The sequence below is a fragment of the Ceratotherium simum genome, chromosome 10 (genome assembly GCF_057802395.1).
Source record: "Ceratotherium simum simum isolate JZ-2026a chromosome 10, ASM5780239v1, whole genome shotgun sequence".
Classification (NCBI taxonomy): domain Eukaryota; kingdom Metazoa; phylum Chordata; class Mammalia; order Perissodactyla; family Rhinocerotidae; genus Ceratotherium; species Ceratotherium simum.
Window position 1 is genome coordinate 64,621,095 of NC_141909.1, and position 19,646 is coordinate 64,640,740.

Below are 19,646 nucleotides of genomic sequence, written 5' to 3' on the forward strand. Positions count from 1 at the left end.
AAGGGTGACCACTATCACCCCTTCTATTCAACACTATAACATTGTACTGGGTGAACATTATGCAGTGCCATAAAGGCAGAAAAGATAAAAAGAAGAAACAAAACTGTCATTAATCACAGACTATGTGATTGACTCTATAGATAAAGTTTACAAAAGAATCTACAGATAAAGTTTAGAATTAATTGGTAAATTTAGCAAGGTCACTAGTCAACATACAAAAACAAACAAAACTAAATCCAGTGGTTTATACAAAAAAGACAAAATAATATGATCAATATAGGATTAGCCCAAGAATGCAAGAGTGGTTTATCATCAGAAAAACTATAAATGTCGTTTACCAAATTAACAAGTTAAAGAGAAAAACCACACAATCATCTCAATAGATTCTGCAAGTCATTTAATAAAATTCAACACATTCATAATTAATAACTAAGAGCATATCAGAATTGAAAAGACTATTCTCTCTGATAGTCTATTGAAACCTACAACAAACATAACTCTTAATGGTGAGATGTTGGGAACATTACCTTTAAAATCCGAATTAAGAAAAGTGTCCATTACCATTGCTATTAGTTAACATTGTGCTGGAGGTCCTACCCAGCATATTAAGACAAGAAAAAGAAATAAGGGGTATATAGACTGCAAAGAAAGAAACAAAACTGTTACCTAGTCTCAAATAATATAAATTATCTAAACAGAAAACTCAAAGCAAAATCATTAGAAATAATAAGTAAGTTAGGTGCTTGGATCTAATGTAATCAACATACAAAAATCAATTCCATTTCTATATACAGCAACAAATAATTTTCAAAAGTAATTAAAAAACAGATGCCATTTACATCAGGGACAAGAACTATAAGTTTCTTAAGAATAAATATATCAAAGTTTTCTTAGCTTTATACAGAGAAAATTATAAAAAAATTTTTGAGGACACTAAAACTACCCTAATTAAAAAGAGAAAATTTGGAGAGTGACGTCAGCATCATGGCGGAGTGAGCTTTCCCATAAACTCTTCCCCCGATAAGATACAATAAAAGGAACAGTCACAGACCAACAACGGACTCCTAGACAGAGAAAAGGAAGATCGGAAAGATGCACACTGCTGCACATCTGAGAGTGGAACTTGCTAGGGCCCCGGAGGAAGTGGGGAGAGGTAAGGAGAACTCCTCTCCCTCCCCATCAGATCAGCGATCCCGGTCCACGTGGCTCCCAGAGAGGGGGGAGGGGCAGCCCTCTGCGGGTAAACCGTAGCTCTTCGGGCTCTCTCAGCCAGTGGGAAACTCCCACACAGAGGACTCAGAACTGCTACAGGGGTACCATCAACATCTGAGCACCCCAGGAGAGTGGATAACGAGGGGCAAGTGAGAAGCCACCCATGCCAGGGACCCAGCGGGCAAAAAAGAGAGCCCCCCTACATGCCAGACACTGCAGCTCAGCCAACCAGACCAGACCAAGCAGCCAGCCAATTGCAGCGAGCAGCCAAGGCAGAGTGCAGGGGGCTCAGATTACACAGCCCTTAACCCCCACTCAGTGGCGGCGGGTGGAAATTGCAACCAGATATTTCCAGGATGAGGAAAAACAAAGCAAATACAGGAACCACAATGCAAAGGTACATGAAATAACCAGACCAGAAGGAAAATGACAAGCACCCGGAAACCAACCCTGAAGACACAGAAATCCATAACCTAAAACACAGAGATTTCAAAATAGCTATGATAAAAAAACTCAGCGAAATACGAGATAACACAGACAAACAATTCAATGAGATTAGGAGTTTATTCACAAAAGAGATTGAAATCATAAAGAAAAACCAATCAGTAATGATGGAGATGAAGAACACAATGGAGGAGATAAAGGAGAATCTGGAATTTTGAAAGAAGAGAGCTGACAATATGGAGGAAAGAATTAGCATTATAGAGGATAGGAATATAGATATGCTCCAGATGGAAGAGGAGAGAGAACTAAGACTAAAAAGAAATGAAGAAAGTCTCCGAGAAATATCTGACTCTATTAGGAAATGTAACATAAGAATTATAGGTATTCCTGAAGGAGAAGAGAGGGAAAGAGGAACAGAGAGGCCATTCAAGGAAATAATAGCTGAGAACTTCCCTAATCTGGGGAAGGAGGAGGAAATACCAGTAAGTGAAGCCAACAGGTCGCCTAAATACATCAACAGGCAAAGGCCCACTCCACAACATATAGTGGTAAGGCTGGCTAAAGTCAATGACAAAGAAACAATATTAAGGGCAGCTAGACAAAAACAAAAAATAATGTACAAAGGAACTCCTATGAGGCTCTCAGTGGATTTCTCAACAGAAACTTGACAGGCTAGGAGAGACTGGAATGATATATTCAAAATACTGAAAGACAAAAACTTTCAGCAAAGAATACTCTATCCAGTGAAAATATCCTTCAAATATGATGGAGAAACAGTAACTTTCCCAGATAAACAAAAGCTAAGGGAGTTCATGGCCACGAGACCCCCACTACAAGAAATACTCAAGAAGGCCCTCAGGCTTGAAAAAAAGAAAAGAAAGGGAATACAAAGCTTGGAGCAAGGAGAAAAATAGGTAGACAAAATCAGAAAAATAGTAGATCTTTACAGGAATAGGTTAACAACCACTTAAATACCAAAATCAAAGATCAAAGGAAGGAATTCACCAAAAATAAATATAACCTCATTACTGTAAACACACACCCACAACACAAGATAGAATAAGGTATAACAAGAACGACTTAGAAGGGGAAGAGGAAAGAGATTGAATTGACTTAGTATAAGGAAATAAGAGGCCATCAGATAATGGACTATCTCATACACAAGATTTTTTATACAAACCTCAAGGTAACCACTAAACAAATAATCAAAACAAAACCACATATGATAAACAAAGAGAAAACTAGAAGAGTCATAAGACAGAACAACCAAACTGAATGGGCAGTCCGAAACAAATGGGACAAGAAACAAAGGAAATGCAAAAGAACCAGAAAATAAATGACAAAACAGCAACGTTAAGCCCTCATATATCAATAATTACCCTAAATGTAAATGGATTGAACTCTCCAATCAAAAGATACAGAGTGGTAGGATGGATTAAAAAGCAAGACTCAACAATATGCTGCCTCCAGGAAACACATCTCTGCTCTAAAGACAAGCACAGGCTTGGAGTGAAAGGATGGAAGACAATACTCCAAGCTAAAGGCAAACAAAAGAAAGCAGGTGTTGCCATACTCATATCAGACAAAGTAGACTTCAAGATAAAACAGGTTAAGAGAGACAAAGAAGGGAAATATATAATGACAAAAGGGACACTCCACCAAGAAGACATATCAATTATAAACATATATGTACCCAACATAGGAGCACCAAAGTACATAAAGCAACTATTAACAAACCTAAAAGGAGACATTAACAACAACACAATAATATTAGGGGATCTAAATATCCCACTTACATCCATGAATAGATCATCCAGACAAAAAGTCAATAAAGAAACAATGGACTTAAATGAAAAACTGGAGGAGACGGAACTAGTAGACATATACAGAGCACTCCATCCAAAAACAGCTGACTACACATTCTTCTCAAGCACACATGGAACATTCTCAAAGATAGACCATATGTTGGGAAACAAAGCAAGCCTCAATAAATTTAAGAAGATTGAAATCATAACAAGCATCTTTTCAGACCATAATGCTATGAAACTGGAAATCAACCACAAAAAAAAACTGGGAAAGTGACAAAAATGTGGAGATTAAACAACATGCTACTGAACAACCAATGGATCATTGATGAAATTAAAGGAGAAATCAAAAAATATCTGGAAACAAACCAAAATGAAAATATGCCTTACCAAATCATATGGGATGCAGCAAAAGCGGTCCTGAGAGGGAAACTCATAGCAATACAAGCCCACCTTAACAAACAAGAAAAAGCCCAAATAGGCAACCTTAAATTACACCTAACAGAACTAGAAAAAGAAGAACAAACAAAGCCCAAAGTCAGCAGGAGAGAAATAATAAAAATCAGAGCAGAAATAAATGAAATTGAGACCAAAAAAACAGTAGGAAGGATTAATGAAACAAAGAGTTGGTTCTTTGAGAAGATAAACAAAATTGACAAATCCTTAGCCAGACTTACTAAGAAAAAAAGAGAAAAGGCTCAACTAAATAAAATTAGAAATGAAAGAGGAGAAATTACAATGGATACCATGGAAAGGATTATAAGAGAATACTATGAGAAATTATATACCAACAAATTGAACAATCTAGAAGAAACAGACAAATTCTTAGACTCATACAACCTCCCAAAACTGAACCAAGAAGAAATGGAGAATCTGAATAGACCAATCACAAGTAAAGAGACTGAAATAGTAATCAAAAACCTCCCAAAAAATAAATGTCCAGGACCAGATGGCTTCTCCAGTGAATTTTACCAAACATTCAAAGAAGATTTAATACCCATCCTTCTCAAACTATTCCAAAAAATAGAGGAACATGGAACACTTCCTAACTCATTCTACGAGGCCAACATCACCCTGATACCAAAGCCAGACAAAGACAATACAAAGAAGGAAAATTACAGGCCAATATCGCTGATGAACATAGATGCAAAAATCCTCAACAAAATATTGGCAAACTGAATACAGCAATACATTAAAAAGATCATACACCATGATCAAGTGGGATTTATACCAGGGATGCAGGGATGGTTCAACATCTGCAAATCAATGTGATACACCACATCAACAAAGAATAAAAACCACATGGTCATCACAATAGACAAGAGAGAAGGCATTTGATAAGATACAACATCCATTTATGATAAAAACTCTCAACAAAATGGGTATAGAAGGAAAGTACCTCAACATAATAAAGGCTATTTATGACAAACTCACAGCCAACATCATACTCAACGGGGAAAGACTGAAAGCCATTCCCCTGAGAACAGGAACGAGGCACAGCTGCCCACTCTCACCACTCTTATTCCACAAAGTACTGGAGGTTTTGGCCAGAGCAATTAGGCAAGAAAAAGGAATCCAAATAGGCAACGAAGAAGTGAAACTCTCACTATTTGCACATGACATGATTTTATATATAGAAAACCCTAAAGAATCCATTGGAAAACTATTAGAAATAATCAACAACTACAGCAAAGTCACAGGGTACAAAATCAATCTACAAAAATCAGTTGCATTTCTGTATGCTAATAACGAACTAACAGAAAGAGAGCTCAAAAAGATAATACCATTTACAACTGCATCAAAAAGAATAAAATATCTAGGAATAAATCTTACCAAGGAGGTGAAAGACCTATACAATGAAAACTACAAGACATTATTGAAAGAAATCGATGATGACATAAAGAAATGGAAAGACATCGCACACACATGGATTGGAAGAATAAACATAGTGAAAATGTCTATATTACCCAAAGCAATCTACAGATTCAATGCAATCCCAATCAGAATCCCAATGACATTCTTTACGGAAACAGAAAAAAGAACACTAAAATTCATATGGGGCAACAAAAGACCCTGAATAGCTAAAGCAATCCTAAGAAAAAAGAACAAAGCTGGAGGCATCACAATCCCTGACTTCAAAACATACTACAAAGCAATAGTAATCAAAACAGCATGGTACTGGTACAAAAACAATCACACAGATCAATGGAACAGAATTGAAAGCCCAGAAATAAAACCACACATACACGGACAGCTAATTTTTGACAAAGGAGCTAAGAACATACAATGGAGAAAGGCAAGTCTCTTCAATAAATGGTGTTGGGAAAACTGGACAGCCACATGCAAAAGAATGAAAGTGGACCATCTGCTATCCCCATTCACAAAAATTAACTCAAAATGGATCAAAGACCTGAAGGTGAGACCTGAAACTATAAAACTCATAGAAGAAAATATAGGCAACACACTATTTCACACTGGTCATAAAGGAATCTTTTCGGATGACATGCCTACTCAGACTAGGGAAACTAAAGAAAAAATAAGCAAGTGGGACTTTATCAGATTAAAGAGCTTCTACAAGACAAATGAAACCAGAATCAAGATGAACAGACAACCCACCAGAGGGAGAGAATATTTGCAAAATATATATCTGACAAGGCGTTGATCTCCATAATATATAAAGAACTCTCACAACTGACCAACAAAAAAACAAACAACCCAATCAAAAAATGGGCAGAGGGGGGCTGGCCCTGTGGCACAGCGGTTAAGTGCGCACACTCTGCTGCGGCAGCCAGGGGTTTGCAGCTTCGGATCCCGGGCGTGCACCAACACACCACTTGCTAAGCCATGCTGTGGTGGCATCCCATATAAAATAGAGGAGGATGGGCACGGATGTTAGCCCAGGGCCAATCTTCCTCAAGAAAAAAGGGGAGGATTGGCATCAGATGTTAGCTCAGGGCTGGTCCTCCTCACAAAAAAAAATGGGTAGAGGGAATGAACAGACACTTCTCCAAAGAAGACATACAGATGGCCAATAGGCACATGAAAAGATGTTCAACATCACTAATCATCAGGGAAATGCAAATCAAAACAACACTAAGATATCACCTCATGCCCGTTAGAATGGCTATAATCACCAAGACAACAAACAACAAATGTTGGAGAGGATGTGGAGAAACACGAACCCTCAGACACAGCTGGTGGGAATGCAAACTGGTGCAGCCTCTGCGGAAAACAGTATGGAGATTCCTCAAAGAATTAAAAATAGAAATACTCTATGATCCAGCCATCCCACTACTGGGAATCTATCCAACAAACCTGAAATCAACAATCCAAAGAGGCTTATACACCCCTGTGTTCATTGCAGCATTATTCACTATAGCCAAGAAGTGGAAGCAACCTAAGTGTCCCTTGACTGATGATTGGATCAAGAAGAAGTGGTGTATATAAATACAATGGAATACTACTCAGCCATAAAAAAAGACAAAATCGTCCCATTTGCAACAACATGGATGAGCCTGGAGGGTATTATGTTAAATGAAGTAAGCCAGAAGGAGAAAGACAAACACTGTATGATCTCACTCATATGTGGAATATAAACCAACACATGGACAGAGAAAACTGTATTGTGGTTACCAGGGGCAATGGGGGTAGGGAGTGGGCACAAGGGGTGAAGGGAGACATATATATGGTGATGGACAAACAAAAATGGACAACCCAAAATTTCACAATGTTATAAACTATTAAAACATCAACAAAGAAAAAAAAAGAAAATTTGGGGCCGGCCCAGTGGCGCAAGCAGTTCAGTGCGCACGCTCCACTGCTGTGGCAGCCTGGGGCTCGCCAGTTCAGATCCCGGGCATGCACCAACGCACCAATTGTCAGGCCATGCTGTGGCGGCATCCCACATAAAGTGAAGGAAGATGGACACGGATGTTAGCCCATGGCCAGTCTTCCTCAGCAAAAAGGGGAAGACTGGCAGATGTTAGCTCAGGGCCGATCTTCCTCACAAAAAAATTAAAAATTAAAAATAAATAAAAAGAGAAAATTTAACATGTTCATGATTTGGATTATTTAATATCATAAAGATATTAATTCTATCCAGATGATATATAAATTAAAAGTAATCCTAACCATATTCCCAGTTGCTGTTTGAGAAATATAAGTTGATTCTAAAATCTAAGTGGAACAGCAAAAGCCAAGAATGCCTGAGGCACTCTAGGTGAAGAAAATGAAACAGCCTACCAGATATTAGACTTACTATAAAGCTATAATAATTAAAATATTTGTTACTGGTGCAGGATGAAATAAACCGATTACAAGGCAAAAAAGATGCAGGAAAGTATCCACATATATGGATATTGGATTTGAAGACAGAGATGGCACTAGTCTCACCCCACCGTTATCACACACAGAAAGTAGGAAGCAATGCTAATTCTGCACCATCCCCTGAGAGCTGCGGTCACCAAGAACAACACCATAGCTAATGATTTACCACTTGCCAAGAGAGAGTCTCTCGGTAAATCACAAGAGTGTATTTGCACATTTTGGGTTTCTGCAAATTCCATTATGGTTTATTATTGTATGATTGATTACGTTAACCTGTTAGTACTCAGTGGATAGGTGAATTTCTTCTTTGTAAGATTCAGAATAAAGGCAGGGTACCTTGACATAGTGTTTTTGTTTTTGTTGTTTATTTTTGTTTTTTGGCTCAAAAGCTTTTTTGTTTTTGAACGCTTGCTTTGCTCACATCTTTGTTTATGAAAAGGAACTAATAGTTTTTAGGCAAGGAAAATTCCTGGTCTGCTATTAAATATATATTGCAAGTCTGTGGACTACTAATCGAATCTTTGGTTTCCTTTATAAGACTTGGCTTCTAAGGCGAGTGCATTTTCCTACCTCAGTTCAATCACCATTACCATTTTGTATTCCATCTGAGGAGTGCCTAGCAAACAGCAGCCTGCTCTTGTCTGAATCCGGCAAACTAGGCTCATACAGATGATGCCCCTGGAAAGGCTCATGGCATCTCAACACAGGAGACCCAACTTTTGATGCTGGCTTGCACAAGAAAAATCACTCGTTTCTTGTCATTTTGCATTTAGTAGGCAAAAAACTAATGCTTGCTCCAGTGGAATTTCAGATCTTGTCATTGATGGAAATAAAGAGAATATTCAAGTAAATTAACTTCCTAGTGGCAAAGCTATAAACTTTGAAAATCCTAGATTGACTTGGACTTTCACTGTTAAAGATACACAATGACAAAACACCTTGTCAAAAAATGATATATCGGGGCAGGCCCGGTGGTGTAGTGGTTAAGTTTGCACGCTCTGCTTCAGCAGCCCGGGGTTCACAGGTTCGGATCCCGGACACGGACCTACTCACCGCTCATCAAGCCATGCTGTGGCCGTGTCCCACATACAAAATAGAGGAAGATTGGAGCAGATGTTAGCTCAGGGACAATTTTCCTTAAGTGAAAAAAAAAAAAAAGGAGGAAGATTGGCAACAGATGTTAGCTCAGGGCCAATCTTCCTTACACACACACAAAAAAAGATATATCTCCTCAAAGCAAGCAAATATTTCATATGGGTATTTTTGGCCCGATCAGCATTTTTCTCCAATTCAGCTCATTTTTATAAGCTTAGAACCATTTTTTTTACTTATTATACTATCAGTGCTAGGAAAGTTTTTATTTTTAACCTTCACTGGAATTAATGTTAGCCGAATTTGAGAGACTAGTATGCTGTTATTAATATGATTATTATATTCATTTCTTAGCCTATTTATAGTAATTTTATATTGGGATCTGTAAAAATACATAATTATATTATCTGTCTCCAAAAGCACATTCTCTCTGAAGAGAAATAAATATGTATTTTTAAGATAGTCATGCTTAAATACAACTATAGCCCAGGTACGCCAATCTATTTATAATATTATTATCTAAACAGCATATTTATATAAATAGAAAAAATAAACTGACCTGCTGCAAGTATTCAACATTATGTGACTCTGCATTTTACTTATATATTTATTTTAAAATCTATATTGTATAAAAGATTGAAAAATTGTTGTCTAATACACAAAGATTTGTACCTATGTTTCCCTCTGAGAGTTTCATAGTTTTTAGCTTTTACATTTAGATATTTGATCCATTTTGAATTAATTTTTGTATATGGTATGAGATATGGGTCCAACTTCAATCTTTTGCATGTGGATTTCCAGTTGTTCCAGTGCCATTTGCTAAAAAGACTATTCTTTCCCCCTTTGAATGGTCTTGGGAGACTTGTGAAAAATCAACTGAGGATGGATGGATGGGTTTCTCTCTCTGGACTCTAAATTCTATTCCATTGAACTATATGTCTATCTTTATGCCAGTAGCACACTGTTTTGATTACTGTGGCATTGTAACAAGTTTTGAAATTGGGAAGATTCAAAATTGTTTTGGCTATTTATGGTCTTCTGTATATTCATATGAATTTTAGGATCAGCTTGTCCATTTCCGGAAAAAAAATGGCAGATAGAATTTTGATAGAGATTGCATTGAATCTCTGGATCAATTTGGGGAATATTGCCATCTTAATAATATTAACTCTTCCAATCCATGAACATGAAATGTTGTTTCATTTATTTAGGCCATCTTGAATTTCTTTCAACAGTGTTTTGTAGTTTTCAGTGAATAAAGTATTTCATTTCCTTGGTTAAATCTATTCTTAAGTATTTTATTCTTTGTGGTGCTACTGTAAATGGAATTGTTTTCTTATTTAATTTTCAGATTGCTCACTGTTAGTGTATAGAAATACAACAGATTTTTGCATACCAATCTCGTATACTGCAATGTTGCTACACTTGCTTATTAGTTCTAATAGTTTTGGGGTTTTTTTTATTCTTTAGGATTATATATATGTATGACCATATTATCTGCAAATAGACATGGTTTTACTTCTTCCTTTCCAATCCGAGTGCCTTTTCTTTATTGTTTCTTATCTAGTTGCCCTGGCTAGAATTTACAGTACAACGTGGAAAAGAAGTGGCAAGAGTGCACATCCTTATCTTGTTCATGATCTTAGGAGGGAAAGTTTTCAGGTTTTCACTATTAAGTATGTTAGCTGTGTGGTTTTCATAAACATCCTTTTATCAGTTTGAGGAAGTCCCTTCTATTCCTAGTTTGTTGCATGTTTTTTACTTTATTTTATCATCAAAAGGTCTTGGATTTTATCAAAGGCTTTTCCTACATCTATTGAAATGATCACGCATTTTTTTTTCATTTACTCTGTTAATATGGTGTAGTATATTGACCCACTTTCATATGTTAAGCTGATCTCACATTCCAAGGGTAAATCTGCTTAGTTGTAGTATTTAATTCTTTAATATGTTGTTGGATTCTGTTTGCTAGTATTTTGTCGATAATTTTGTATTAATATTCATAAGGGATAGTGGTCTGTGGTTTTCTTGTGATGCCTTTTCTGGCTTTGTTATACCAATAACAAATACTGGAACATTCGAACAAGTTAGGATGTGCTCTCTCCTCTTCCATTTTTTGGAAGAATTTGATAAAGATTAGTGTTAAATCTTTAAACATTTGTATAAACACCAGTGACGCAAGCCATCTGGTCCTGGGCTTTTTTTAAATTGGAAGTGTTTTGATTACTGACTCAATCTTTTTGCTATACGTCTATTCAGATTTTCTATTTCTTCTTAGGTCAGATTAGATAGGATGTGTTTTTCTAGGTATTTGTCCTTTTCATCTATGTTATCTAATTGTTGACATATAATTATTCATAGTATTCTGTTATCCTTTTTATTTCTGTAAGGTCAGTAGTAATGTCCCCTCTTTCATACCCCATTTTAGTAATTAGATTCTTCTTTTTTCTTGGTCTACCTAGCTAAAGGTTAGTACATTTTTTTCTTTTCAAAGAATTAACTTTTCTATTCTGTATTTTTCTATTTCATATTTTACGTATACATTTAAACACCTCTCTACATGTTATGCTGAATGGTCAGCACATCCAATAACCGAAATAACATTGTTCTCAAAATGATGGGCAGGGATCTCTCCTAGAAACATCCTAGACTCATTATATGAGTCTTTAAATGCTTGTTTGCAGGCATTACATAATGGTCAACATATCCATTCACTGAAATAACATTGTAATTTTTCCATTCTATATTTTCTGTCTGCTATAATCTTTATTTCCTTCTTGCTTTCAGTTTAGTTTGCTTTTCTTTTTCCAGTTTTTTAAGGTTATTAATTTATTTCTTCTTTTATGTAGGCAATAAATTTCCCTCTGAGCACTGTTTTTGCTGAATCCCATAAGAATCGGTATGCTATTTCATACCCAATTTTCATTCATCTCCAAGTTTTCTCTAATTTCCTTTGCAATTTCTTCTTTGACTCACTGGTTATTTAAGAGTATGTTGTTTAATTTCCACATATTTATTCATTTTCAAAATTTCCTTTTGTTATTGATTTCTAATTTCATGTCATTGTGGTTGGAGAACATACATTGTATGACTTCAATCTTCTTAGATTCATTGATACTTGTATTGTGGCCTAACATACGTTCTGTCTTGAAGAACACAGCATATGCACTTCAGAGGAACGTGTACTCTGTTGTCGGGTGGTGTTCCATAGATGTCTATTAGATCCAGCTGGTTTATAGTGTTGATGAAGTTTTCTACTTCCTTGTTATTCTTTCTTTGTTGGTTTGAGTTACTGTCTAGTACCCTTTCACTGCAGCCTCAAGGACTCCCTTTAACATTCATTTAAGGCAGGTCTGATAGTTTTGGTTTATATTGGAATGTCTTAATTTCTCCTATATTTTCACAGTTTTGCTGGATATAGAATTCTAAGTTAACAGTTTTGTTCTTCTAGCTCTTTCAATATGTCATCCAATGCTTTCTGGACTCTAGGGTTTCTGATGAGAAATCAGGTGTTAATCTTATTGAGGCTCACTTGTACAGGATGAGTCATCTCTCTTGCTGCCTTCGAGAGTCCTTCCTAGTCTTTGGCTTTTTATAGTTTGATTGTGATGTGTCTCGGTGTGTATCTCTTTGAGTTTATCTTACTTGAAGCTTGGTGAGCTTCTTGAGTGTATACATTTTTCCATTAAATTTGGAAAGTTTCCTGCCAATATTTCTTCAAATATTCTTTTGGCTCCTTTCTTCCTCTCTTTTCCTTCTGAGACTCCCACTGTGCAAATATTGTTGATAGTATCCCACAGGTCTCTGAGGCTTGTTCATTTTCTTTCATTTTTTCTTTCTGTTCCTCAGACTGGATAATCTCAACTGACCTATCTTTAAGTTTGCTGATTCTTTTGTCTGCCAGCTCAAATCTGCTGTTGAACTCCTACAGTGATTTTTTTTTTTTTTTTTTTTTTTGTGAGGAAGGTCAGCCCTGAGCTAACATCCATGCCAATCCTCCACTTTTTGCTGAGGAAGACTGGCCCTGGGCTAACATCCATGCCTATCTTCCTCCACTTTATATGGGACACCGCCACAGCATGGCTTGACAAGCAGTGCATCGGTGCACACCCGGGATCCGAACCCCGGCCGCCAGCAGCAGAGCGCACACACTTAACCACTACACCACGGGGCCAGCCCCCCTACAGTGATTTTTTATTTCAGTTATTGTAATTTTCAACTCCAGAAGTTTTTTAAATAAATTTTATAAAATTATAACTTCATAATTTTTATAATTATAAATTTAAACTTCACAAAAACATCCTTTTTGCAATTTCTACTTTTTTACTGATGTTATTTGGTGAGACATTGTTCTCGTATTTCCTTCAGCCCTTGAACATATTTAAAATAGCTGATTTAAAGTCTTTGTCTCTGGGGCCGGCCCCGTGGCTTAGTAGTTAAGTGCTCACGCTCCACTACCGGTGGCCCTGGGTTTGGATCCCGGGCGCGCACCAACGCACCGTTTCTCCAGCCATGCTGAGGCCGCGTCCCACATACAGCAACTAGAAGGATGTGCAACTATGACATACAACTATCTACCAGGGCTTTGGGGAAACAAAGGAGGAGGACTGGCAATAGATGTTAGCTCAGAGCCAGTCTTACTCAGCAAAAAAAAAAAAAAAGAGGAGGATGAGCATGGATGTTAACTCAGGGCTGATCTTCCTCACAAAAAAAATAAAAATAAAAAAATAAAAAAAATAAAGTCTGTCTCATAAGACCAACATCTGGGCTTCCTCAGGGACAGCTTCTATTGACTGCTTTGGTTTTTTCTGTGTACTGGCCATAATTTGCTTTAGTACTTTGACAACCTTTTTCTCGAAGAGTGGGCATTTTGAATATTATAATGTGCTGGAAAATCAGATTATCCCACCTGATCCCTCAGAGTTTGCTGTTGTTGCTGCTTTTTGCAGCTATTTTGTTTTTTTGTGACTTTTTTAAACTAATTCTGTAAAATCTATATTCTTTGTGGCGTGTGACCACTTAAAGTGATCTATTAGCTTAGTTGTTGACTAATGACTGGACAGAGATTTACTTAAATGTCTAGAACCAAAAACATCTCCCGGTCTTTGTTGGGGTGTTCTGTGTGAGTGTTGAGACATGCCTTCCACCTTCAGCCAGGCAGCTTCTAACTTTGCTTCAGCCTTCACTTCCTGCTTACACAAAGCCTCAAGGTCAGCCAGAGGTCAGAGCTCAGGGTCTCCCTGGTCTTTCCTGAGCATGCACACAGTTCTAGACATGTGCATAGATTGCCAATTTCTAGATTGCCAAGAATGTCAGAGTTTTTCAAAGCCCTTAGGGATATTTCATTTCTAACCTTTCTTCCCAAGCTTTTTGCTTAGTCTATTGTTTGTCCCAACTGTTACTTATTGCTTCAGGCAGCAGAGAAATACCCTCCCTTCTGACTAAACCTTCCCCCTTGGTAGTGGCTTTAGCACTGGGCAAGTTCCAAGTTAGGCAAGATAAAGAGAAGCTTTCCAAACAACTCTTCCAGGGAGTCATGAGACAGGTCACATAAGGACAATCTTTGCTAAAAAGGTCCATTCTGCTCTCTCCAGTACCAGGAATGTGGGATGTGACTTTCAAGGCTACTGCTGAGTTTGGAAGCAAGGTATAGGACTAGTCGAAGTTAAAAATACCACAAAGTATGCTGTTCTTACCAAGAGTCGGCATTTTTTTTTTTTAAACAAGCATAATCCAACGTGCTGTGAGCTTTCAGTTTCTAGAATTCTGAAAAAGTTTATTTTGACAGTTTTTTGGGGAGAGTTTTATTGTTGCTTTTATGGAGAGGCAGAATTTTGGAATTCCTTAATCCATCATTTTTGCTGATGTCCCCATCTTATAATAGAATTTTACATCTTAATCCAATAGCTAATTGATTTAACCCAGTCATTATGATCATCTCAGAATGAAAAATGTACAGTTGTGTTTTAAAACTTTCTTTTCCATGCTCTCAGCCTCTTCAACATCAAGTACCTACGTTTGGCTGTTATAAAGGACAATGTTAGCTCATTTTTTCCTCTTACCTACACAAACACCCTATCAAATTGCATTATGTTTACTCATAATACAAGTGACTATCTCTGAGCAAGACAGGGAATTCCTCAATGACAGACGCACATTTTAGTGATCTTTTAAAACTCAGGTGCTTAACACAGAGCCTGGACCCTGGTAGGTACTTAATAAATGTGTTTAACAAGAGAAATTTAAAAAACTAGCTAACATATATTGAGGTATAATTTTACCCCACGCCCTGTGCTAAGCAAGTTTTTAAACTTTTTTGTAATCATGAAATATACAGACAAAAGTTCATGTTAACACATATGTAAATTTTAAAGATTAAACAAATGAACACTCACATACCAACAATCCAGTGTAAGAATAGAACATTATTAGTGACGTCAACAGATCTTGTGTTTCCCTCCCCAGAGATATGGAGACTTCTGTGTTAATCATTTCCCATATTTTCCTTATAGCTTTAGCACATGTGTCTCCCTGAATAATGTATAATTTTGTTTTACCTTTTATAAAAAAATTCTATAAATGGACTCAATCTTATTCTGTGCTTTTCTTTTTTTGTTCAACATTATGCAGAAATCACTCATTTTTAACTACTGTAGAGTATTCCATTATATGGATATATCTAAAGACATCTGAGCTAATAGCAATCAGGAAAGGGTGGGCTATGCTGAGGTAACAAACAACTCCTAAGGGAGGAAAAAAGAGATTCAGGATTAAGCCCTAGAGTATGTCAACTTTTAGAAGTTACATAGAGGCAAAAGAACCAAGGAAGGAGGTCGAAAGTGGTTTGGCCAGTGAAGTGGAAGGAAAATTAGCAGACATAGGTGCCATGGAAGACTGGAAAGGACAGTATTTCAAACAGAAGCGTGTGGAATGCTATTGAGAGCTCAATACAATAAGAGCAGAAAAGAATCCACTGGATTTGACAACATACAACACTATGGAGATCTCATCAGGGTTAGTTTTGTAGTAGTCGTGAGAGGTTAAGCCATATTGAGCTACTTTAAAGACAGAATGGCAGTAGAAGTAGAAGACAGCATGTGTAAACAACCACAAAAAGAAGCAGAGAAATGGTGGTGTTAGGATCTGGAAGGCAGAGAGTTTTAAAAAATATTATCAACACTAGAGCTTTGTGTATGCTGTCAAGAATAATCCTACAGAGAGGCTGCACGTTGCTGAAGCAAAATGAAGGGATAATTCAGAGAGAAAAGTCTCTGAAAAGGTGAGAGAATGGAATCCAGAGTACAAAAGAAGGGAACAGTCTGCCATAGGAGGAGGGACACTGTCTCTAACACAGAAGGAGAAAAGATGGAGAAGATGAGTCCAATATTTGAGGGTATGAAAATGAGGGAGATTAATCTAACAGCGTCTATTTTCTCAATGAATTTTGAAGGTTGTTAACTAAGAGTAGGGGCAGAAAAGTCATCTTGAAAAGTGGGGAGGTGAGTTTACCAAAGAGACAGAGTAAAACTACAAAGCAATATTGAATGCCATTTGAAGACTGTGATCATGAATTTAAAAAGTCAGTTGGTCCATTTGCGTGATTTTTCACAGGTAACATTCACCTGTTCAAGTACAGGCACAGAGAAAGAAATGGAAAAGTTCAATCAGAGAAGGTTTTTGCCAGGAAAACACCTTTTCTCTCTGAAGGAAAAGCTGACATGCATTATCTAAGGTTATAATTATGCCCCATAAAAATGGTTCAAAATGCAAACTATGAAGCATATAGCAAATATAAGTGTTATGCTAATAGATTAACATTTATAACCTTTTATTTTGACTTAGTTCTCAAGATCACATTGCCACCACATTCTGCTCATCAATCTTTCATTGGTTATCTCAATTTGGCCCTCCATTGTACTTTCTTTTCTATTAGTACATTTTCTAAAAGCATGTCGGTGAGATGTATAAAAATGCTGCAATGATCACTGCTCTAGAAATAGCTTAATATTTTATTTGAGAAAACTAGGTAAAAAGCCAAATACACTTTTTTTCCTAGAAAACAAAGGAATTCACTAATGGTAAGGTAGCAATCTTTTTTCACAGTAGAAATAAATCATATAAAATTTAAGCTCTTGATTTATATACTTTATTTTTTATCTTTATATATCACACATACCCATTGAAGGAAAAGACTAAAAATACAGATTTATACCAAAAGAGATGATATATAATCACTCGTGCTCCAAAAGAATCATAGTAGTATAAATAATTATAAATTTCAGATAGATGAACAGGCCATGTTCTATACACATAAATTTGTGATATTTGTCATATAAACATTAATTTTACCTTACTACTTTTCAAAAGATTTTAACCTAGTCAATTTTTTCCTTATGCCTCTGTTTTCTCATTTATAATTTAGGGACTTACTTCTTTTTATAGATTTATCCAAGATTAAGATATTGTGCTATTAAAAATTGTCCTCAAAATCTAACCAACAAAGTAAAGTCACATCAAATACATTGAGATTTATTTTTTAAAAAAACACAGTGACTTTGACTATTACTCACAGGTGAAGTTCTAAAGTCAGAGCCCAGATCATTCTTTGTGAGGGACACCATGGGGTAGACTGCCCTCAATTAGCAATTGCTACTCTGGCATTTTTCTCCAGTGTTAAAGTAGATCACTACTTCTTTGGTTTGAACACCAGATAAATTTGTAATTGGTTGGATTTAGAGTCCACATTGTGTAACAAATATCTATCTTTAAACACTAGACTTATATGCGGCACAGGATGCCGACACACTTAAAACCCATTCGAAGTGGAGAACTTCACTCTGAACTCAGTCCAGAGCACACACAGATTGGACTCCACCCTGTTTAAACTACTTCTCTTTCTCTCTTTCCCCTTTTTGCTGAGTGTATCTTTCTGCTCCTCAGTTTAAGTATACCTACTCACATTAACAACTAATAAGAAAGCAAATGAATCTTTACGTAAAGAGACATTTATTAGGTTATATCTTCACGCTAATTCTTAAGATAAATTTTTTTATGTACGGTTAATTTAGAACCAATCTTGCCAAAAAAAATTCCTCCAACCTCTCACACTACTTTTTCCCCATACATTTATACCCCAGAATCGATGGGAAACTGCAGAGCTGGAAAGGTGGCTAGTAGAGAGCAGAGCATCTCTACACAGAGCAATGCTAAGTCAGGTCAACATAACTTACTTGCACGTTATTGTGACCAAAGCAAAGCAATTATCGGGACCTACAATCTTATGATACAAAGAAAATTGTAACCACCAAATTTCAACCTAAAGATTAACAGACTAAAAACCAAGAAAACCTTCAGGGTTTTAGGGATACGATATTTTGCTAATACATTCAAATAAGATAATCAGGAGAGAAGTGTCTGCACTTGCTGCGGCGATCGGTGTAGAATGCTCTCTGGATCTTTGTATTCATTGACTGGATTCATCACAGCCGCATACACTTCACCATAGGCTCTGCAGACTAATTCTGTAGACTGTTTTATGATCTGCTCTCTATTGATAAACAACAAAATGAGAACACATAATCTGAAAATAAAATACTAAGAATTATACAAAAGTTTCATATTTGAACCAATGCATTTCCTTTTCATAATTATCACATATATACTATTAAAAAATTATTGTACAACTACACCAGTTACTTATCTTGGTTTTGGGATAAAACTTTTAGATTTATTATTTATTAAACCTTCCCCATTAGTATGTAGGTTACAGGAAGGCAAGACTGTTTTGTTCTCTGCTCTATCTTTAGGGCTAGAACAGTGCCTGATATATAGTGGATTACTAAACAAGAAAGAGAAACTGTGACCCACCATCAATGTACTGATTTTGCAAACACGGCTGGTAACACATTAATCTTAAAGAAAGAGGCTCACAATTATCCAAATTTATCAATACTGCAAGTCTCAGAATAACTTACAATAAACCGCCCTTTCACCTATAGCTCCTACACTAATAACACATCTCCCAGATTTCTCATTTCTCTATTTATACTACCAGACTAAAATAATGTGACACGGGCCTACAACAAATCACAGCACTTTCACAAATATGCATTTCTACATATGCACATAAAAGAATAACAGAAACAGTTTTAAATAAACTGAAGCAAGTGTTTAAAATACATATATCTTGCCAGAAAAAATAGCACTGAATTCTTTAAATCTGCATAGACTCTCTCCATGTTTTAATGGCATTTACTTCTTGTCATCTCCAGCTACTTCTATTTACATGTCACTATACCTAGGGATGAAAACACTATTTTCTGCTGATTTTTACAACTAAATTAAAAATGTGTCTTTCAAGCCTTACTCCCAAACCTTCCTTTCTTATGTTTCCTATTTCTGTCAATGGCATAGCCATATTCCATCACCTCATTCCACCCTAATGAACTCTTGCCTTGAGCATATAAAAAACTCCTGTCTGGTCTTTCCCCTTCAGTCTCTTTCACGTCCAACCTATCATAAGCACTGCTGTTAGATTAATCTTTCTAAAGCAAACCTTTTATCATGTCTCTCCCCTACCCAGGGCTTTCCTTCAAGGAGCTTTAATGGCTTCTTCTGATTTCAGAGAAGTCAGAATTCCTTACCCTATCATTCAATCCTTTGTAATACCTTCTCTATCCCTACCCTAATCCTGCAGTCCAGTGCAACTCCTGACTGCTCTCTGTCCTGCTCTTGCTGACCTCAACTCCTTTGCTCACGTTCCTCCAT

General features: G+C 36.6%; 1 protein-coding gene across 1 annotated transcript in view; it reads right to left on the reverse strand.

Moving 5' to 3' along the window:
* Nucleotides 1–16,870: 16,870 nt before the first annotated feature.
* The window catches only part of COG6 (component of oligomeric golgi complex 6), an 89,748-nt gene continuing 86,972 nt past the window's right edge, over nucleotides 16,871–19,646 (reverse strand). The window contains exon 19 of the mRNA XM_004443177.3: nucleotides 16,871–18,426. Within this exon, the coding sequence (XP_004443234.1) occupies nucleotides 18,279–18,426 (148 nt within the window). The 3' untranslated portion in view covers nucleotides 16,871–18,278. The remainder of the gene's footprint in view (nucleotides 18,427–19,646) is intronic.